General features: G+C 41.6%; 1 protein-coding gene across 8 annotated transcripts in view; it reads left to right on the forward strand.

Annotated features, from left to right (window-relative positions):
* myo9aa (myosin IXAa) overlaps window positions 1-24,000 on the forward strand; it is a 318,790-nt gene that overhangs the window by 38,344 nt on the left and 256,446 nt on the right. For all 8 annotated transcript variants that reach the window (XM_059640175.1, XM_059640177.1, XM_059640182.1 and 5 more), the window contains exon 2: window positions 3,098-4,004. In XM_059640175.1, the coding sequence (XP_059496158.1) occupies window positions 3,162-4,004 (843 nt within the window). In that variant the 5' untranslated portion in view covers window positions 3,098-3,161. The remainder of the gene's footprint in view (window positions 1-3,097; window positions 4,005-24,000) is intronic.

Genomic DNA, 24,000 nt, shown 5'->3' on the forward strand with positions numbered 1-24,000 from the left:
GTGTGCTTGATTGCAGACATTTTGACACCCTGCTAGTAGCATCGTCAGTGTACCTCTGGTGAAGTGTTGGTGTTCTGTCCCACTTATTATTTGTATGCCTTGGTTTGCTAGGGTGGTTGGCATCACTTCTGGTTCTGTTTTTCAGTGGTTTGTATATTGAGTCCCGTTCAAAGTGTTTGATGGAGTTCTGGTTGGAATATCAGGCCTCCAGGAATTCCCTGGCATGTCACTGTTTGGCTCGTGCTATTGTAGATGTGTTGTGAAAGTCAAACCCGTGTCCTCCTTTGTCTGGTTGCATTTTGACCAGTGAGAATTAGTTGTGTCTCTTGGTGGCTAGTTGGTGTTAGTTTGTCCTTATTTGTCAATTTTCTTCTCATTTGGCTTATGTAACCACTGAAAAACAGAACCGCAAGTGATGCCAACCATCCCAGCAAAAGGCATATAAATAAAAAGTGGGACAAAACACCAATACCTCACCAGAGGTGCACTGATAATGTTACCTAGCAGGGTGATGAAACGCCTGCAATCAAACACTCCAGCTCAGTGAGCAAGCCTATAACCTCATCCGCAACCCGAGCTACCAATCTCCTCAAACACTTTAAACTACTGGATTTCTTGATGCTGTCAGAAGTTTGACGAAATTAGTATTTTGCTTCATTTGAGCTGGCCGGCATTTATTGCCTATCCCTAACTGCCCTTGAATTGAGTGGCTATCTAGGTCATTTCAGAGGGCAGTTGAGGGTCAACCTCATTGCTGTGGGTCTGGAGTTACATGTAGGTCAGACCAGGTGAGGATGGCTGATTTCCTTCCCTGGAAGACATTAGTAAGCTATAAGGGTTTTTTACAACAATCAGCAGTGGCTTTATAGAATATAAATTTATTTGCATGTGCACTTTTACATGAAAAATACGGTGAAAGTTTTGTAAGTCACCACATCATGGCACCTATGTTAAAGATAGATGTCATACATAATAATAAAAAAAGTGAAATTAAGACAAAGTTCAACACAGTTCAGTTAATGGCTCCTGGGCTCGGGGAAAGCCAATTAAGGAATGATGAATACCCTGAAGATAAGGGGCAAGAATGCCATGCCAGGATGGGACAAACACTTCAGGCTGCTGGAAGCCACCTTGTCACTGGGCCAGGAGAAGATTCGTGTTCCTCATCCACTGCCTGTCCAGTTGCTGCCATTGGTTACAGAGGAGGTTCACCTGGGTGTTGCCTGGTATGCAGGGCGCTAGCTAGGAAGAGAGGTTGAGTAGGTTGTCTTTCTAATGTAAATAAGCCTAGAGGTTGAGGGGGGACCTGACTGAGGTCTACAAAATCATGAGCGGTATAGACAAGATGGATAGCAAGAAGCTTTTTCCCAGAGTGGGCGACTCAATTACTCAAGGTCATGATTTCAATTGAGAGGGGAAAAGTTTAAGGGAGATATGCGTAGAAAGTTCTTTACGCAGAGGGTGGTGGGTGCCTGGAATGTGTTGCCAGCGGAGGTGGTAGAGGCGGGCATGATAGCGTCATAGAAGATGTATGTAGACAGTTACATGAATGGGCAGAGAGCAGAGGGATACAGATCATTAGAAAATAGGTGACAGGTTTAGATAGAAGATCTGGATCGCTGCAGGTTTGGAGGGCCGAAAGGCCTGTTCCTGTGCTGTAATTTCCTTCATTCTTTGTTCTTTATCCCCTTCACCGATGTTTCTGCTCCTTCAAGCACCTGGGCCCAGCTGTGGACCCAGATCCTCAGCCCAGCCTGTAAGTTCAGGTTGGAGGAATCAGCCCAGGATTTTCCCCTTGCTCAGTTGGAGACCCTGAGCTGGGGTGGAGCCATGTCTAGTTTATTCTGGCACTGCTGTCACTGTCAGAGGCTGCCTCCTTCATCTGCCACGTTCCATGCCTTAAAGAAAAAAACAAGAAAAAGAAAAAAAACAGAAGTAAAAAAAGAAAAAAGCAGATGGAAGCAGACGAGCCTCTGGTTCAGTTCCCGTACTTTGCTGCCATTTTGGAATCGACCATGGTTATTAATAGATTCTTCGTTCTAGATCTTTTTTATGTTGAATTCAAATTCCACCATCTGCCGTGGCCAGTTTTGAAGCTAGGTGTCCCAAACTTTTGCTGAGTTTCTGGGTTAATAGTCCAGTGATAATACCATCTGGCCATCACCTTTGCTCTTTGGTATGTGATTATTATTATGAAAATATATTACTACCAATGTGTTAAATACTTTTTCTTATTATTTTTAGCGTACACCTACCACAACATTTTTGGATTCACTGAATTACAGAAGCTGCCCATTCTGACATCAGAAAGCAAAATAACGTTTACATTTGAAACCTCTGAGAATGCAAATTTGTTAATCATGATCTTCATGCTTTGGGGTCAACCCTACATCTCCAGTAGCATCAAAGTCCTGAATTTTCACGTGTCTTGAGAATGCAAGTTATTGACCCTCAAATATATCCATTAAGTACTTGTAGTGTTCAGTTTTCAAAATGATAATGGGAAGTGTGCCACTTTTATCATACGGTGACATAATTAAGTATCAGTATGAGGCAGGGAGTCTAATAGTAGTCTTTTGAAATTTCTAACATGACATGGTATTGTTGTATTATCAATCACTTGAAGTTCAGGCTGGTTTGGCATAATGCTTCTACATGCATATCTGGGAAGGACAATAATGATGGAAGCTCCAACTGTTTTTTCATCACATGAATGACTAGGACTTTTCCCCCCACTCTTATTGCCTACTATTGGATGTGTTGAAATAATTTGTAGGTTGCTAATCAATCATTTTGGTTGAAATATGAAGATTCCTTCTTTGACCAAAAAGTCTTGAATTCAAAAATTTTGACTTGGATGGAGAGGTACTATCAAGTATGCATGTGACTTCACTATGACTCATGTAGACTCTTTTAACATGCAACTTTTTTTTGTGTTATTTGGTCATGTTATTTGGATATTTTGTATTTTTATATGTATGAGGATATTTGTTTTAATTGCAACCTGTGGTTAGAGAATGTTGGGCTGTGGCAATGTAAGTTTGCATGCTAAGTGTAAATGAAAATTTGATTTCTCCTCCTGTTGATTTTGTTTCAGGTCTGATGTCATGAATCCTATTGTATGGATGTGCTATCAGTGCTGATGGCACAATTGATCCAATATGAATGTGCATGACATTGGTAGAAGACGACGCTATGAAGACAATGAGTTTACGTTGAGAGTTTACCCAGGGAATATAGCAGAAGGCACCATTTATTGCCCTGTCACTGCAAGGAAAAACACTAGTGCTGCAGAAGTTATAGAAACCCTTATTTACAAATTGCAGCTTGAGAAGACAAAATGCTATGTCCTGGCAGAAGTAAAAGAATTCGGTGGAGAGGAGTGGATACTCAATCCATCAGACTGTCCTGTGCAGCGCATGATGCTTTGGCCACGCAGTGCCCTCGAAAATCGTTTCAGCAGTGAGGACTATCGCTTCTTACTTCGAGAAAAAAATCTTGATGGCTCAATTCATTATAACAATCTACAGTCATGGCTGAGAGTGACGGAAGAACGAAGGAGGATGATGGAGCGGGGATTTTTGCCCCAACCCTCGCAGAAGGACTATAATGATTTGTGCAATCTACCAGATTTGAATGAAAAAGCACTCCTGGACAACCTGCGCAACAGATTTAAACAAGAGAAAATCTACACCTATGTGGGAACGATCTTAATTGCCATAAACCCTTTCAAATTTCTTCCTATTTACAACCCTAAATATGTAAAAATGTATGATAATCACCAACTCGGAAAGCTGGAGCCCCATATATATGCAATTGCTGACGTGGCATATCATGCCATGCTACAACGCAAGAAAAACCAGTGTATAGTTATTTCAGGTGAGAGTGGTTCAGGAAAAACACAAAGTACAAATTTCCTTATCCATCATCTTACTGCTCTGAGCCAGAAGGGATTTGCCAGTGGAGTGGAACAAATTATTCTTGGAGCAGGACCTGTGCTAGAGGTAAGATGCTGCCACAGATATTTCCCTTTTCCAGAATGAAGACTGCGGATGTGGTTAAATGCTGTTTTTGATATAACCCATGCTGCACCATGAGTAAGTCTTGTAATGTAAGTAGAAATTGCTGGAAATTCAGTCCTGAAGAAGGATCCTTGGACCCAAAATGTTAACTTTGCTTTCTCTCCACAGATCCACTGAGTTTCTGATTGTCGGCATCTGCAGTTCTTTGATTTTTCAGTCTAGTAATATGTTGTTTGTGTTACAAGCTAGTTCAAACCCCTTTAAAATATGTTAAGAAGATAGCCTAGACCTTCACTTTTTCTTATTTTAAAGGTAAGTATAAGGTGTTGTGTTCCAGATGCAATTCAATTGGACAGACTAATTGACTTCAAGCAAACACATTTCATTTCTAAAATGCAGACAAAACAATAAAAGAAAAGGACTGGATTAACTACTCTATCAAAATGCTTAACAAAATAACATAATGACTGCTACTAATTAACTGTTCCAATTTAGAAATATCCCATGAAACACACCCGTGGCAAAGTAAAATTCAGTAAAATAGATTATCTCAAATGCTGTTCTCACAGCAGGATGAGAACGCTGGCTTTTAGCTGTAACAGAGAGAGGAATAAGAGCTTCCACATTCAGCTTCAAGACCCCATCAACTGCTGAAAGCAAAAACTAAAAATCCTGGTTTTTTGGGAGTTTGACCCCACCCATTCAGGCTGCTTCTATTGTTCCAAAAAATCCAAGGTCTCGGAAGCTGTTTACTTTATTGGCTTTGAGCAGACTGCTCTGCAGTTCTGTCTCAACCTTTCTTCACTTAAAAAAAATACCAGGACAAAATATACCTCTTAAAGCAATCCTATCGTCACAATTGTGAGGTGTTGGGTACCGTTCATGTGAACTGTCTGAACATGTAGTTCTTGAGTTCTCACAATCATTTATGAAAATAATACACATCATTCTATCTTTGTCTTTAATGCTGCATTTTCTGCTAATAAATAAATTCCATCAGCTGAACGAATTATTTGATAAACTATGCTGAATACTTCTAATGCCTCCTAAAGACAACTGCATGCCAGGAATATGTGAGATAAAGGATCAAGCTACTACTCATCTATCTTTTTCCCTCAACTCACCTACTCTGACATGCATGTTCCTTGAATCACTGTAATGCCAATTAAACAACTTGGGGAAGAATTGTTAGAATATAGTTTCAAGAAGTTACTTTTGCAAACTCAAGAACATTTAGGGCCAGGAAAAGGTTATCCGCCCAAAATTCCCATTTTTTAAAATAATTTCCAAAATAAACTAAATTTAATTGCTTTTTCAGAAGAAACATCAGCTATAGCATTTTAATAAAATGTGAGGCTGGATGAACACAGCAGGCCAAGCAGCATCTCAGGAGCACAAAAGCTGATGTTTCGGGCCTAGACCCTTCATCAGAGAGGGGGATAGGGTGAGGGAACTGGAATAAATAGGGAGAGAGGGGGAGGCGGACCGAAGATGGAGAAAAGAAGATAGGTGGAGAGAGTATAGGTGGGGAGGTAGGGAGGGGATAGGTCAGTCCAGGGAAGACGGACAGGTCAAGGAGGTGGGATGAGGTTAGTAGGTAGATGGGGGTGCGGCTTGGGGTGGGAGGAAGGGATGGGTGAGAGGAAGAACAGGTTAGGGAGGCAGAGACAGGTTGGACTGGTTTTGGGATGCAGTGGGTGGAGGGGAAGAGCTGGGCTGGTTGTGTGGTGCAGTGGGGGGAGGGGCCGAACTGGGCTGGTTTAGGGATGTGGTGGGGGAAGGGGAGATTTTGAAACTGGTGAAGTCCACATTGATACCATTGGGCTGCAGGGTTTCCAGGCGGTATATGAGTTGCTGTTCCTGCAACCTTCGGGTGGCATCATTGTAGCACTGCAGGAGCTAGAGCATTTTCATATTTTTACTTCTTATGACAGCCAACTCTAAACTTTCCAATCACGTTGTCTCCCAATTCCTCAAACCCTTCTGCTTCAAAAATGAATTAAATTGTATCTTGAATCCATTTATACTGCTTAATTTTCTGGTTGCAAGCATTTAACTGACTAACTGAAATCCATACCATTAAATCATACTGCCTGAATTTAAGTCTATGTTGGTTCTGTTATGATTAGATTAGATTAGATTAGATTAGATTCCCTACAGTGTGTAAACAGGCCCTTCGGCCCCACAAGTCCACACCGCCCATTGAAGCATCCCACCCAGACCCATCCCCTATAACCCACACACCCATGAACACTATGGGCAATTTAGCATGGCCGATCCACCTATGACAGTGTAATTCTGGTTATAAATTAAAATCTCGCAAATTCCAGGAAATGGTTGGATTAATTTGGATTATTACAAGTTTACAAGACAAAATATGCTTTAAAGGTTAGAAGATTCAAAAATTCAAAAAGATAATCAAATTGTGGTTAAATGATAAATTTGTAAGTTCAAGGAGGGAACGAATTGCGCAGTTGAGATCCTGAGAAGGAACAAGGTAAAGTTCATTTAGTGTTATTTTAGTCTTGTGAGACTCATAATAGTACAAGACAGTCACTTTCAGAAGCTTCCCTGTTTTTCAGAAAATTTCGAGCACCCTGTTGTTCTCCTTTCATAAATGAGAATTAAAAGACCTCTGAATTTGGTTCTGCTTAACTTAAGCTGAAATATGATGTATCAGAGATGATGCGAACTGCAGATGCTGGAGAATCCGAGATAACAAAGTGTAGAGCTGGATGAACACAGCAGGCCAAGCAGCATCTTAGGAGCACAAAAGCTGACATTTCGGGCCCAGACCCTTCATCAGAAAATGAAGGGTCTAGGCCCGAAACATCAGCTTTTGTGCTCCTAAAATGCTGCTTGGCCTGTTGTGTTCATCTAGCTTCACACTTTGTTCTCTGAAATATGATTTAGTTGGCTTCTCACAAATTTCAGTCTGTGTTATACTGTGCCCCACAGTATATAAATATACTGATCCAACAGAGATCCAACAGTATAGGAAGCATTCTGCTTGTTACATGAAAAGATTGGAAGTAACATTTCCTAGAAAGTCCCTTTAAAAATATACAGATCTTATCATTGTTGCAAATGCAGCCTCCACCATTTTGCCTTTAGCCTCTCATGGAATTGGGTTTTGGCCTCGCTTGATGTGATGCAAAAAAACTCACCTTTTAAACCCCAAAAGTGATCAAATGTGTTTTTTATGCGTGGTGTGGAATCTCTGTTTTTGCTGCCATTCTTTAGAGGGCTTTTCTCAAACCAAAATCAAGAGTGCTAAAATACTGGAATGTGAGATACATTAATTAAGAGAAGCAGAAGTGGCTTGATTAATTCTTCCAGTTATTAGGCTGAGTAACACTTGATTTATCTGTTGCAAAGCCTGGTCCTCCTCCGCTGTAGATCATATGTAATGATGGCTATGAAGGTTTCACTCTTCTTCACCATGATAGGATGTCCAAATATTTGAAGTGCCCAATGTTGCTTTGAATAGTGTAGTGCTGGAAGAGCAGTCATCATTGATCTGTATTAATGATCTAATTTATTACATGCTTCTAGTCAAATAATTACTTATATTTCCATCTGTATTTTAATCAGTAGCTTTGCATTGAGATATATATTGTAATTTATGTAACTACTTAAGATCATAAACACATTTGTTTTAATGATTAATAATAGATATCTCGGTAATAGCCAGCGGATGAATTCTTGTCACTGTAAATGCCTTTGCATCCATTTTGTTTTGCAATCTGTTTTAGATCATTTTGAATTCCCATCAAAACATCTCTCCAATAGCTTGTTGTCTTACTCTGAGGCCAAGTTGATTGAGTGTAGTTGAAAACCCACAAGCTGAGTTCACAGGGAGGTGAAGGTGAGTGGCACCATTTAGCTCTTGAATGTCCCACAGATGGGAGGCTTGAGAATAGGTTACATTTGGGTAGTAGTTTGGGTTGCATTGTTCACAATCGGAGAATAAGGTATTGATAATAAAAACTGAAGACTGGCAGATTCTGGAAATCAAAAATAAAAACCGATATTCCTTGAAAAAATTCTGGAACTGGATGGATCTGTGGAGAGAAGGCAAAGTTAAATGTTTCAGGTCCACTGACCTTGCTTCAGAACTGCTCCTGAAATGCTTCTTTTTGCAGCAATTTCTGTCAGTGTTGATAATAAGGTTTTGCTATACTGGCTAAGTTTATGAATCTCTAATGTTTATGCAACCAAAAGAGATGAGTTAATTTTGTTGCAGTAACTTTTAAAGTAGTGAAACAGCATTTCTAAAATTTTATTCATAAATTAGGGAAAAACTTGTGTGACGTTTTCAGTTTATCATCTGGAGAAAAGGTTTCTCTTTTGGAATGCTAGCAATATATAGCCATTAATTTTCAACGTTGTTGTTAATTTCAAACTAGTTGGTTAATAATATAGTTGAAGTACTGTGGTTTGGAAGCAATTGTTTGAACAACCTGATTTGCTATCAACCTATTACTGATTAATCTGGGTATTAGAGTGTTCAAGTACTGCTTTGGGAACATGTTTTGTTAGCTCGACAGCACTGAAGGCCAATATATTGCTCTGAGTTCATATTTATTGGACAGGTGGAAGCACAGCTAGTGCTTTTCTTAGTGTAATGTTCACTTGTGTGGTTGCCATTCTTTTCAGCTGGAGGTTTATCTGTTGGTGCAAATCAAATGCTTTAATACCCTACTGTTTTAAAAAATAAATTGTGTTCCAGTGTGCCTTGTGTGTTTTTTGCCACTATCATATTAATTGTAAATTAAAAACAATTGATTACTATTCGGTTTTGGGGCAGTTTCCCATCAACACTGTGTCAGAGATATTTATTCAAATGCCATTCTTCATGTCTCAATCTGGATTCTGCATACTGAAAGGCAAATTTAATGTGGACAGTGTCACAGCTGGACCTTGATATAATCCCTGGCTGATGTTCAGGGGAGGTGTGGAGATCATTGGTTCCTCCATTCCACTACCATCACAACAGCCCCATCTACCCACCTACACTATTCCAAGAATAGTGAGGACATCTGTCATAACCAACTACAAAAGCATAGCATTTTTAAGTAGCGTTATTCCAAGATTTAAGTTGGATATTGTTTTGCACTGCTTTTAGTGAACATACATTCCTCAAATGCTTCTTTTGATCAGTCATCTGTTAAATATCTGTTAGTGAAGTTATGATTATGCATTATACTAATTCTGGTGGAAAAAATGAAATTTTCTAATTATTTTCTAAATTATTTTTGCATTATCAGTAGAGAAAAAATTTATAAAAATATTAATTTTCAAAACATGTTCGTGTGAATATAAGCCATGTTATTTGCACAATTTCATTGACAAAGGAGCTCCTTTGCTTAAAAAAGCATCAGTGAGACGAAGCGGAGACTCAAAGACAGTTTTGTAGAACATTTGTGCTCTGTACGCAACAAACAACAACACCTTCTAGTTGCAAAACATTTTAACTCCCCGTCCGACTCCTTAGGTAACATGCACATCCTGGGCCTCCTCCACTGTCACAATGATGTCACCCACAAACTGGAGGAGCAGCATCTCCTATTCTGCCTCAGGAGCCTATAGGCCAATGGCCTAAACGTGTGGACTTTACTAGTTTCAAAATCTCCCTACCCCAGCCCCATCCCATGGTCAATCCTCCCACTCATCCCTGTTTCCATGACCTGAAACAACCTGTCCATCTTCTGTTCCACCTATTCGCCACTCCTACCTCACTGACCAATCCTGACCACTGCCTATATGCACTCACCTATCACTATCCCACCTATCTTCCCCAGCCCAACTGCTCCTCTCTCTCTTTATTTCTGAGCTCCCTCCTCCCCATCCCTGAAGAAGGGTCCCAACCTGAAACGTCAGTTTTCCTGTTCCTCTGACGCTGCCTGGCCTGCTCTGTTCCTCCAAATCCACCCTTCGTTATCTCTGATTCCAACATCTACAGTTCTTTCTATCTTAATGAATTAATTATTTAATACAGAATAGAAAGTCTCACAATAACTTTAGCTGAGAAGCAATTTGATTTACATCTGGGACATACAGAAGGACGTTTACAGGCTTGATCCAATATCTGCAATTAGCTAGATATTCTTGCCTTAAGCAGTATTAGCATAACTGTTAGAAAATTAGCATTTTTTGCAGAAGGGTCCCAACCCAAAACGTCAGCTTTCCTGCTCCTCTGATGCTACCTGGCCTGTTGTTCCTCCACCTCCACATTCTGAAATGTCATAATCCAGCATCAGCAGTTCTTACTATCTCTTAGCATAACTGTATTTGGTTTCAATATTTTCAAGCCCAAGAAAGACATTTCAGCAGTTGTTCAATATGCTGAGTTTGATTATGTTATGTATTTCCAAATGTTCTGTTAAACCCTTTAGTTTGTCCGGAATGCCATTTATATCCTTGAAATGATGTAAAGTATTTATTCAACTCCTATGCCATTTCTTGGCTTCCATCATTATTTCCTAGCCTTGTTCAGGGTCTGATGTTCACTTTGGCCCTTCTCTTCCTATTTACGTATTTGGCGGCTCAGTGGTTAGCACTGCAGCCTCACAGCGCCAGGCACCCGGGTTTAGTTCCAGCCTCGGGTGACTGACTGTGTGGAGTTTTCACATTCCCCCCTGTCTGTGTGGGTTTTCTCTGGGTGCTCTGGTTTCCTCCCACAGTCCAAAGATGTGCAGGCTAGGTGGATTGCTAAATTGCCCATAGTGTTCAGGGATGTGTGGGTTATAGGGGGATGGGTGTGGGTGGGATGCTGCAAAGGGGCGGTGTGGACGTATTGGGCCGAAGGGCCTGTTTCCACATTAGGGAATCTAATCTAATCTAAAATAGCTCTTGCTAACTTTTTATATTACTTGCTAATTTTTTTCTCAAAGTTCTTTTTCCTTTCAATTTTGCACAATTTTTGTCTATTTTTAAAACTTTCCTAATCCTCTGTGTTTACCACAATAATGCCATGCTGTTATGTTTTTTCGTCAATTTGATACTGTCTTTTACGTCCTTGGTTGACCATGGTTGGTTTGTCCCTTTCCTAGAATCCTCCTTCACTGGGATATATTTTTGTTGTGAATCATATCATTTTCTTACACATGTTCTCAAATGTCTTCTCTGCTAAACTCCTTTCACAGTTCACTGTAGTAAAATTTACCCTCATTCAAATATAATTACGCTTATTTACATTGAACAAAGTTGTTCGTGACCCAGTTTTGGCGCACTCAGACTGCGTGCTAAATTCTCCATTATTATGGTTGCTGTTCTTTTACTCTCGGATAATTGGTATTGATAATTAAACAATAGCCTCTGAGGAGGCAAACTGATTTTTGTTTATAATATCATCAAGAACAAAAGCTGTATTTTACGATGTATTCAATTTCATAGAGTTTTTCACAGTACAGCAAAGATACATAGCAGTAGAGTTCAAGCATTCAATATGTATTAAAATGTGTAAAAACAATCCTGTTCTTCATCTTTAGAGCCACCTAACACATCCCAGTCTGTTTCTTGAATGTTAGTTATCATTAGCCATATCATTCCACAAATCACCTCCTATACCATCAAGTGTACTGAACACTACACACTCTCTGATGAAGGGTCCAGGCCCGAAACGTCAGCTTTTGTGCTCCTGAGATGCAGCTTGGCCTGCTGTGTTCATCCAGCCTCACATTTCATTATCTTGGGATTCTCCAGCATCTGCAGTTCCCATTATCTCTCACTACACATAACGAAATGGCTTGACATTTTCCATTTTGATTTCATACCAGGCTTCAATTCACTTATAATGAAATGTGAGGCTGGGTGAACACAGCAGGCCCAGCAGCATCTCAGGAGCACAAAAGCTGACGTTTCGGGCCTAGACCCTTCACTTATGCTGGGATTGCTAATGTTGGATCACGTATGCTGCTTACCTTGGATGTCTTCTCCCCTCTCATTATCCAATCATGTCATTATTTTCTCATTCTGTACTGGAAGGGCTTGTTTAAAGAGACGCCTGTTGGTTGAACAAGTTTGGCTAGACCACTGGAAATGCAGGTTTACTTCAGCAACAATATCATTGACATTGTACAAACTCCATTCAGTTCACACGTTCTCCCTGTGTGTGCGTGGGTTTCCTCTGGGTACTCCAGTTTCTTCCCACAGTCCAAAGATGTGCTGCCTAGGTGGATTGACCATGCTAAATTGCCCGTCGTGTTTGTGGATGTGTAGGTTACGTGAGTTATAGGGGGATGGGTCTGGGTGGGATGTTCTTAAGGTTGCTGTAGACTTGTTGGGCTGAAGGTCCTGTTTCCACACTGTAGGGATTCTGTTCTATGCTAAGTGCTTGTTTTTTGCACAACCTTCTTGGTCAGAAACTAGAAATGTTTCCGTTGCTGTAATTCTAAGCCACCTTCATCCATCCATCCTTTATTTTGAAAGTAAAACTTTGGTCTTTTTGGGAATTGCTCGTTTGGGAGAGCACTTCCCTTAAATATATCAATTGGATTAAGCATTTTCTATTAGATGTACGTGACAACGCTATGTGAATCTACTGTTTGCACTTGCAGTTATCTTTATTGGGTACTATTGTACAACTTTGCTCACAACTTGATTGGCCAGCTTGTCAAAATTTACATGAGTTTGATCCATGTATTCAACGCAGGGCAATCTTAATCCATTTTATGTCTTCAAGTTCTAATAGACTTAGTGAAATCCTGGTCTTCTGTTGCAGTAAAAGAAATGTTTCCCTTCTGAAACCCCGCACATCATGCGAGTCCGTCAAAACCCTGTACATCATTCAAGTCCGTCTTTGAATACTGCTGTGCCTAACTTTCTTATTTCAAAATGAAGATTTCAGATAAATCATCAAAACTGCATTCTTAGATGTCTGCCTAAGCTTTGAAGAGAGTGCTGTCCATTAGATTAGATTAGATCCTCTAGCATTTTTCTCAGACAGCTTGCATTCTGTAGCTGTGCACAATTTTTTGTTTATTCTGCAGTCTCAGTGGTCTTAAGTTTGAACAGGGCTGTGTATATACCATTCCATGGCACCAACTTGCCATAGTAGAGAGTGTGTTGGCAGGAAAACTATGCGCACCATTGTACATGATAGCCTCAATGACAAAAATTGTTTGAGCAGACACAAAAAGCTAAATAGCTGCCTTCAGTGGTGTGCTGTTCTATGATTCTATAAAGCAAGTTTATTCAGGATGAGTGAGACCATTTCAGTGGGTGGTAAATGCACAGAGTTTGGATTTTTTGTTGGGACTGACATGCTCACAGGATATATGAAAGATTAATGAATTTTTTTGATAGAAGTTGGTCATTGACTTTTATGCAAGATTAGCTATTACTTGAGTGTATATGGTTGTGTGATGATGCAGTAAAATGCATTCCTTCATGGTTCAATCATTTTGTTTTAAATTTGCCTGCAGTAGAACTTTTGTCGGGAGAGTCTGAATAGGCTGTAGCATTTTTCCCTGGAGCGATGGGGGCTGAGGGCTGACCTTATAGAGATTTATAAAATCATGAGGGACATGGATTGGGTGAATACACAAGGTCTTTTTCCTAGGGTGTGGGAGTCCAAAACTAGAGGGCATAGGTGAGGGGGGAAAGATTTAAAAAGGACCTGAGGAGTAACTTTCATAGAGACCGTGGTGTGTGTATGGAACGACTTGCCAGAGGAAGTGTGGAGGTGGGTACGATTAACATCATTTAAAAGGCATCTAGATGATATACGAACAAGAACAGTTTTGAAGAATATGGACCAAATGATGGCAAATGGGACCAAGTCAGGTTGAGATAGCTGGTTGGCATGTATGAGCTGGACTGAAGTGTCTGTTTCTGTGCTGTATGACTGAATGACTCTTATAAGTAGATGCATATAAAAAATGAAGAAGAACATTTGTTTGCTTTTTTTCCCCACAACTAGTGATTGCCGCTAAACTGTTCATAGCCGTTGAAATAGTTTTGAAGTGCAGTTAACTATTTTATTTAGGAAATATGGTAGCTAATTTGCAACATGCAAGATTCTGAGACAATAATATTACAATAACCAGTTAATGTGTTGAGGGACAAGGGAATTGATTTATCAGGTCAGCCACATCTCATTGAATGGCAAGCAGACACAATGGGCTGTAAGGCCTACTTCTGTTCCTATGCCTAGTGATTTTATGTAAAGCTCCCTGGCTGTGCTTCAAGGTAGTATCAAGATACGTTTTGTGTAGTATCCTGAGAGGATAGACTAGGCCTCTGTTTAACATATTATCTAACAAGGTACCAGCTATGGCATTGCAGCATCCAAGTTACTGCCTCATAATGTTGGCTTTAGTTTTGTACTCAACTTCTGCAGTGAAACCTGAACGTGGACTTCTGACTTTTGATAGAGAGTGATATCTACTGAGCCAAAGCTGATAGATCAATAATTATGAATAGCAAAATTCTAGTGTGGAAGAAGGAACTTTTTTCCCCTGCATGCAAATATTCATTTTCATAGAATCTTTTATAGAATCTCTACAGTGTGGTTACTCATACAGTTGTGCAGCTTTTTGAACCTCACTACATTGAATTATACCACTATGGTTTAGAAGGGATGGACGCTAGGAAGTTGTTTCCGTTAGGCGGGGAGACTAGGACCCGTGGCAACAGCCTTAAAATTAGAGGGGGTAAATTTAAAACTGAAATGAGATGACATTTCTTCAACCAGAGAGTGGTGGGCTTGTGGAATTCATTGCCGCAGAGTACAGTGGAGGCCGGGACGTTGGAGGCCTTCAAGGCAGAGATCGACAAATTCTTGATCTCAAAAGGAATCGAGGGCTATGGGGAGAGTGCAGGGAAGTGGTGTTGATCTGCCCATCAGCCATGATTTAAATGGCGGAGTGGACTTGATGGGCCGAATGGCCTTACTTCCACTCCTATGTCTTATGGTCTTATGGTCTTATAGCTTGCCTATAGTGCAATGACATCAGGGTTTCATCCTGGACCATTATTTCCATAGAAATCAAATGTGAATGCTTTCAACAAGAGGAGGTCATTCCAATGCCCAGTGAACAGATAAAAAAAATGCCTCAACTGGAGTTAGAGGCCTAATAATGTTGCTCTTCTATTGCTTTTCCACATTCATTTCAAAATGCCTAGCAATAATTGAGCAGTCACCCACAGTGACAACATTTGAAATGAGGATCTCAACAATCATAGAAACAGTAAATTTTTTTGGAATAATTACTTGCCCTTCAGCAAAATAGTGCTTGGAAATTTGGTTCCTTATAAATATTTGTAACATTGACTTAATGCAAATTTCCTGTTGCTGTTTGTGTAAAAGCAGATTTTTGAATTTCTTTTTAATATAGTTAATGAAGGGTGGACAAATGACTGTCCATTGGCTCAGATAAATGGACAATGGTTTAATTCTGTGCAGAGGTGATATTTTGGTTCAAGTTGTGCATTGTGAAAGTGATGGACTAGTGATTATGATGGTTACTGTGCAGGTTTAACATTTAGAATTGGCTGATGAGCCCAATCCAAGTGTTTCCAGGAAAGTAGAATTGGTTCTTGAGATCAGTAGCACTGCTTTCTCTGGTTCCTTTATCGTACTTTCTCTTGCGATTGGCTGTTCTCAAAGACAGTGTCCCCTCATGCGGGAGATCCTTACAAGTTAGTTTCTTTTGAACGAGGGTCTCTCACATAAATTATAGATTCCCTACGATGTGGAAACAGACCCTTCAGCCCAACAAGTCTACACCGACTCTCTGAGCATCCCACCCAGAGCCCATCCCCCTATACTACTCATCCCTGAACACTCCGGGCAATTTAGCATGGCCAGTCCACCTTCCGTGCACATCTTCAGACTGTGGGAGGAAACTGGAGAACCTAGAGGAAACCCGTGCAGACACGAGGAGAATGTGCAAACTCTACACAGGCAGTCACCCGAGGGTGGAGTTTAACCTGGGTCCCTGGCGCTGTGAGGCAGCAGCTAGCCACTGTGCTGCCCTAAATGTTGACGTCTGTGTTGCATTTCTTAAAGCGTTTGTCTTTGAAAACACTTCCTTTGACCTCCAATTGTTCAAGTGCCTTCTTTAATTGCTGTGGAGCCTTTTCACAGGCTTGAGAAGGAATGTGGGACATAAGGGCATGACAGTTTGCCTCATCTCATCCTTGTCTTCGTAAAGGAGAAGTCAACTTCGATTATGCTTTAAATCCCCATCTAGTAAAACTTGCTGGAAGCACTTGGTCATCAGCTGAGTAGAAGGCAGGTGTGAGAACTGGATATTAACTGTCAGTAAACCATTTGCAACTGATAATTGTTCTGCACTTTTCCCTAAAATATGGCTATTTCAGTATAAAGAATGCGGAGAAGCATCATGTCTGCATTAGTCATTTGCATCCTTGAGGGTGAAGTTTAATGTCTGAAAGCATTTTGGCAATGGGTAATATCATTTGTAGAATCAATGTGGGCTGACCTGAACTATCTGTTAATTTTTATTGCTGTATTATTTTGAGGGATGGATAAGACTGAATGTGTGTTTCTCTCTTGGTCTGACTTTTACCAGGTATTAGGTTGCATTTGTTCTGTTGCAGTCTTTGTGCCCTTTACACATGACAGTAGTGGTCTATATAGTGGAGAGAAATTCTGTGCTTTTGTGAAATGTTTTGCTGCATTATAGGACACAGTATTTGTTGCAACAGATATTATCCTCATCAATTGACTTTTTAATGGCTTCCACACCCACCTTTGTCATTATCAGTTTAAAACTTAATGTAGTCTCAAATCACTTACAGGCCCCCTGTCTTCATCTCCATTCATAGTCAATCATATCCTGTTCTTTGATAAAGAAAGTCCTACAAAAGAAACCAAGTTTTGTTTTTGACTTGAGTTGTAAGGCTCTAATAAAATTGCTAGCCCTTTAAGCGTTTAACCTCGATGAAAGTGCATAATTTGGTAGCAGTGGTTTCTCGGGCAATATGCTGTTTGCGGTGTAGGTTGTACTTTGCATTTTGAGAAAATTTTAACATGTACTGTCTTGATGTGACTAGTAAAATACAATACACTTGTTGCAGAATTCTTATGATTTGGAAAACTATTGTAGTGATTAAAATGATATCCATAATTTCTGTCTAAAAACACATTGTTTGCAAATTTGTATTCTGAAAATGCAAAGGAGTAACTTTTTAAATAACTGATCATCGGATCTCTCAAAATAGATCTGTGAATTGTTTGTCATCAATTATTTTCTTGAGCATTCACGGATCTGGAGCTAAAAGCTAGTTATTTTGTGCACAGCAAGCTCTTGAGCAAATATGAATCAAAATTGATTTAATTTGGTTGAGTGAGGGAAGAGTCTTGGATGAGCCTTGGTTTAATTTTTTTTAGGAATGAGAGAAACAGTTTCTCAGTTCTGTGTCAAGTCATAGGTTGGTACATGAATAGTTTCCTGAATCGGTGATATGAATACTGCCAACTGAGCTACTTTGGAGTGTAGTCAGATTCTGTCAAGGCCACCAAACAGACAACATTCACTTGTTAGAAGTGAATTCATGCGTATTAGAACATAGAACATAGAACATTACAGCACAGTACAGGCCCTTCAGCCCTCGATGTTGTGCCGACCTGTCATACCGATCTCAAGCCCATCTAACCTACACTATTCCATGTACGTCCATATGCTTATCCAATGACGACTTAGATGTACCTAAAGTTAGCGAATCTACTACCGTTGCAGGCAAAGCGTTCCACTCCCTTACTACGCTCCAAGTAAAGAAACTACCTCTGACATCTGTCCTATATCTTTCACCCCTCAATTTAAAGCTGTGCCCCCTCGTGCTCGCCGTCACCATCCTAAGAAAAAGGCTCTCCCTATCCACCCTATCTAACCGTCTGATTATTTTACATGTTTTTGACATATGTTTATGACATGAAGAAGTCCAAAACAAAAAGGACTTGCAGCTTATATAGTGCTTTTCACAACCACCAGATATCCCAAAGCATTTTCGAATCAAGTGTGTCTATTTGCTATTGTGTAATTATTTTTGCACTAAGTCCAGGATTTCTGCAACTAATTCAGTTTATGCATTTGGTATGACTGAGAATTTTGAATTTCTTTGGTTTGTTTAATTCTGTTTATGCATTTGGAGTGGCTGTGAATTTTGAGTTCTTTGGTCAGGTTAATTCCTTTTGATTGATTGCTAGTCATTTCTATGAAAATGTAAAAAAAAATGTATATCATACAATTGCAGTAAATAATGGGGAACCTCGACCTAATGGGTAGAGGGAGTACTAATAGTTAAAAGTTAATGATGGATTTGTTTTTTCCAGCCCTTTAGGTGGAAGTACACCCACAGAGCTGTTTAGGAGAGTGTTTCAGGATTTTGATCACATAAAAATGAAAGGAAAGGGATTTATTCCAAGTCAGAATTGAGGAAGCAATGCATGTGGATACAGTTACAATGTTTAAAAGACACTTGGATAAATACATGAATAAGAAATGTTTGGAGGGATTATGGGCCAGGTGTGGGTGATGGGACTAGTTCAGTTTGGGATTATAGTTGGTTTGTACTGGAGGATCTGTTTCCATGCTGTATGACTCTAGAATCTCAGGGTTTGAATTCCACTGGCAGTTGGTGAAATTTGAATTTTAAAGCAGGTGCAGCAAGTGCTTAGAATGTCAAATGGAAGGGAATGGATCATAATTGTGTTGCTGTTTTGCTGTTCAGTGGGCTGAATGGCATACTTCTTGTGTTTTCTATGTTTCCAAGAGTGTAAAGTAGCTAAACTAGCTAATTTTGAATTATTCTTCAGTAAAGCAGAATGTTGCTGAGGAATTCATCTGACTGCAGGAAAGGGGTCAATCTTGAAATATCTTGCATTGACTTTAATATGTATTTTTAAACTTTTTGCAGCCTAATAGGTAATTCATGAAATAGATATTTACTTAGTGTATCCATGGCAACTGCTTCATGGTTATTTTGTTTATAATATTGGCACACAGGACGTCATTGAAATTTATTATCTCTTACCTGGAGATACATGGTAAATATAGACAAAGAATACCAAAGTTTATTGAATTTCGACCTGTTCGTGTAACACTGTATTATGACCTTCAGTGTGAAGTATACATTGTTCTGTGGAGATTCTGGAGTTATTTACGTTGTCTTTCTAGATGCTTTCTCTGGTGAGATTAGCTAAGGAGAGGTATTAGATCCAGTTTTAACAATAGCATGCAGCTTCCGCAGCTGAAGTTGGTGGAGGAGATGGCATCTTGAATGCAAAGCTTCGATCTGTTGGTGTTCCAAGTAAAGCGTATTTCCAAATGCGCATTTCCATAAAAACTGATGTTTGTCCACAGTCCTGTAGATCATAATCAAAAAATGATCTCCAATCAAATACAACAGAGATCAGAGCACTTGGAGCCAAATAAAATTTTGGTGAAACAAAACAGAACAAATGTGAAAAACTGCAGATGCCTGGAAATTTGAAATAGAAAATGCAGTTTTTGGGATGCTAAGCTGATCAGTCTGTCCAGGGAAACAGAACTACTGTGTTGGTTTGATGATCCTTCAGACCTAAGGCAAGATAGAACTGCTGTATTGGACATGGAGAGATTAAATGATAAAAAGAGATTGTAAAAACTGCTGATGCTGGAGTCAGAGATAACCCAGTATGGAGTTGGAGGAACACAGCAGGAAAGTTTCCTGCCCCTCTGATGCTGCCCGACTTGCTGTGTTCCTCCAGCTCCACACTGTATTAAATGATAAAAAGTTTTAATGGTGCGTAGATGAAAGAGAGTGATCATTGTGCAGTAAATGTACTCTTCTATTTTAGTTGCCGAGGAGAGTGTCTGGAAAAGATTGCAACCATCATTGTTGTTGGCAAAAAGTTTTTTTAAACAAATTGAATGCTAACTACTTTTAGTCTGTACCATGATGCTGCTTGAGAGAACCGATTCTTACTAATCATGTGATATTGCATCACTTCCCAATGATGGAAACAACCTTAATTTATGTATTTACTTTAATATTTTACATCTGTCGCTGAGTGCCTGACTTTCCTATTCCATTTTATTATTTATATCTCCTTACCCTGTAGTAAAGACAGAAGCGAAATGTCCTGATGCAATGTTCACAGGTGTAGATAAGCCATTCAAATGCAATGTGAGGGGATAAAGAAGGAACAAGACAAAACCCAAACAGCAGGAGTGGTGGTGGTGGTTTGGGGGGGGGGGGGGGGGTGCGAAGGATTAAGGCAAATGTTATGCTATAAAATTGTTGAAATTAACACTGACTCCAGAGGATGTAGCGTGCCAAGTGAGAGGATTAAAAAAAACTGTTCCTCAGATTTCGTTAGAGCATCACAGCAGGTCAAGGATCGAAGGATTGGAGTTGGAGCAAGGTGGAAATTGGAATGACAAGTGACCAGAACATTTAGGGCATTTTTGCAGACTGAACAGAGGAGTTCTGCGTGGTGGATACCCATGGTATGCTAAGTGGAGAGGACAACTAAATTGCTTTCATTTGGAAGGTGTGTTTTTGTCCTGACAGTGTGAAGGGAGGAGGTAAAATATTTCACTCTACCCTTCAACACTGACGTATGTGGTGGGTGGCTGTGTGTAATGAAATTTGTGGCGTAATATATATTCATTTCCTAAATATTGCCTATTATTTTCATCTATCATATTAACACTAAATTCCTTCAATGTCATCCACTCAAATCAAAAATAGTTAATAAAGGTGCCTATCTTTCAAACAAAGAATGATGGACACGCAAATATTAAGAAATCAATAAATAAAATTAGGATTAATGTTTGTGGTCATGGCACGATACAGTGCACTGAGAAGGACAGTAATCCCATTAGAAATTGCTTCAAAAACAAAGACAGTATTGGCCTTTGGGAGGGAGTGGAGTGCAGATTAATGTGACCTCCAGGCCAATTTATTCGCATGTAAGGAAAAAATACATAGCACTGAGGTGCAAAGCAGGTTATTATAAATGTGTCATTGGTGGAAGGGGAGCAACTTGGGTAATGAATAAAGAATGCCTTACAAGCTTTGACATTAGTGAATTGCTGGGTGTTTTTAGCAGAATCTTAAATTGTGCTGTTTCACCTCCTCGGGTCCTCCTAATGCATGTTATAATCAATGAATTACTTTTGAAATATTGTTGCTCTTTTGGCAGCTAATTTATTAGTCATTGCAAGATCTCTGAAACTGCAATGGAATGATTGAGTCAGTGATAATGGGAACTGCAGATCCTGTAGAATCCAAGATAACAAAGTGTGGAGCTGGATGAACACAGCAGGCCAAGCAGCATCTCAGGAGCACAAAAGCTGACGTTTCGGGCCTAGACCCTTCATCAGAGAGGGGAATGGGGAGAGGGAACTGGAATAAATAGGGAGAGAGGGGGAGGCAGACCGAAGATGGAGAGAAAACAGGATAGGTGGACAGAGTATAGGTGAGGAGGTAGGGAGGGGATAGGTCAGTCCAGGGAAGACGGACAGGTCAAGGAGGTGGGATGAGGTGGTTGGTAAGAAATGGAGGTGCGGCTTGAGGTGGGAGGAGGAAGGGATGGGTGAGAGGAAGAACAGGTTAGGGAAGCGGAGACGGGCTGGGCTGGTTTTGGGATGCAGTGGGGGGAGGGGTTGAGCTGGGCTGGTTTTGTGATGCAGTGGGGGGAGTGGAAGAATTGGGCTGGTTTTGGGATGCAGTGGGGGAAGGGGAGATTTTGAAGCTTGTGAAGTCCACATTGATACCATTGGGCTGCAGGGTTCCCAAGCAGAATATGAGTTGCTGTTCTTGCAACCTTCGGGTGGCATCATTGTGGCACTGCAGGAGGCCCATGATCGACATGTCGTCTGAGGAATGGGAGGGGGAGTTAAAATGGTTTGCGACTGTGAGGTGCAGTTGTTTGTTGCGAACCGAGTGGAGGTGTTCTGCAAAGCGGTCCCCAAGCCTCCGCTTGGTTTCCGCAATGTAGAGGAAGCCACACCGGGTACATTGGATACAATATACCACATTGGCAGATGTGCAGGTGAACATCTGCTTGATATGGAAAATCATCTTGGAGCCTGGGATGGGGGTGAGGGAGGAGTTGTGGGGGCAAGTGTAGCACTTCCTGCGGTTGCAGGGGAAGGTGCCGGGTGTGGTGGGGTTGGAGGGGAGTGTGGAGCGGACAAGGGAGTCGCGGAGAGAGTGGTCTCTCCGGAAGGCAGACAAGGGTAGGGATGGAAAAATGTCTTGGGTGGTGGGGTCGGATTGTAGATGGCGGAAGTGTCGGAGGATGATGCGTTGTATCTGGAGGTTGGTGGGGTGGTATGTGAGAATGAGGGGGATCCTCTGGGGGCGGTTGTGGCGGGGGCGAGGTGTGAGGGATGTGTAGCGGGAAATGCGTGAGACGCGGTCAAGGGCGTTCTCAACCACTGCGGGGGGAAAGTTGCGGTCCTGGAAGAACGTGGCCATCTGGGATGTGCGGGAGTGGAATGCCTCATTCTGGGAGCAGATGCGGAGGAATTAGGAATAGAGGATGGAATTTTTGCAGGAGGGTGGGTGGGAGGAGCTGTATTCTAGGTAGCTGTGGGAGTCAGTGGGCTTGAAATCGACATCAGTTTCGAGCTGGTTATCTGAGTTGGAGACTGAGAGGTCCAGGAAGGTGAGGGATGGTGGGGTGGCCATGGGTACCCGCATGTGCCCAAGCTATGCCTGCCTCTTTGTAGGTTACATGCAACAGTCCCTCTTCCGCACCTACACAGGCTCCAAACCCCACCTCTTCCTCCGTTACATTGATGACTGTATCGGCGCCGCCTCTTGCTCCCCGGAGGAGCTCAAGCAGTTCATCCTCTTCACCAACACCTTCCACCCCAACCTCAAGTTCACCTGGGCCATCTCCAACACATCCCTCGCCTTCCTGGACCTCTCAGTCTCCATCTCAGGTAACCAGCTCGAAACTGATGTCGATTTCAAGCCCACTGACTCCCACAGCTACCTAGAATACACCTCCTCCCACCCACCCTCCTGCAAAAATTCCATCTCCTATTCCCAATTACTCCGCCTCCACCGCATCTGCTCCCAGGATGAGGCATACCACTCCTGCACATCCCAGATGTCCACGTTCTTCCAGGACCACAACTTTCCCCACACAGTGGTTGAGAATGCCCTTCACCGCGTCTCCCGCATTTCCTGCTACACATCCCTCACACCCCGCCCTCGCCACAACCGCCCTAAGAGGATCCCCCTCATTCTCACATACCACCCCACCAACCTCCGGATACAATGCTTCATCCTCCGACACTTCCGCCATCTACAATCCGACCCCACCACCCAAGACATTTTTCCATCCCCACCCTTGTCTGCCTTCCGGAGAGACCATTCTCTCCGTGACTCCCTCGTCCGCTCCACACTGCCCTCCAACCCCACCACACCCGGCACCTTCCCCTGCAACCGCCGAAAGTGCTACACTTGCCCCCACACCTCCTCCCTCACCCCTGTCCGAGGCCCCAAGATGATTTTCCATATCAAGCAGATGTTCACCTGCACATCTGCCAATGTGGTATATTGTATCCATTATACCCGGTTTGGCTTCCTCTACATTGGGGAAACCAAGCGGAGGCTTGGGGACCGCTTTGCAGAACACCTCCACTCGGTTCGCAACAAACAACTGCACCTCACAGTCGCAAACCAATTTAACTCCCCCTCCCATTCCTCAGACGACATGTCGATCATGGGCCTCCTGCAGTGCCACAATGATGCCACCCGAAGGTTGCAAGAACAGCAACTCATATTCTGCTTGGGAACCCTGTAGCCCAATGGTATCAATGTGGACTTCACAAGCTTCAAAATCTCCCCTTCCCCCACCGCATCCCAAAACCAGCCCAGTTCTTCCACTCCCCCCACTGCCTCCCAAAACCAGCCCAGCCTGTCTCCGCTTCCCTAACCTGTTCTTCCTCTCGCCCCTCCCTTCCTCCTCCCACCTCAAGCCGCACCTCCATTTCCTACCAAC

The sequence above is a fragment of the Stegostoma tigrinum genome, chromosome 36 (genome assembly GCF_030684315.1).
Source record: "Stegostoma tigrinum isolate sSteTig4 chromosome 36, sSteTig4.hap1, whole genome shotgun sequence".
NCBI classification, from domain to species: domain Eukaryota; kingdom Metazoa; phylum Chordata; class Chondrichthyes; order Orectolobiformes; family Stegostomatidae; genus Stegostoma; species Stegostoma tigrinum.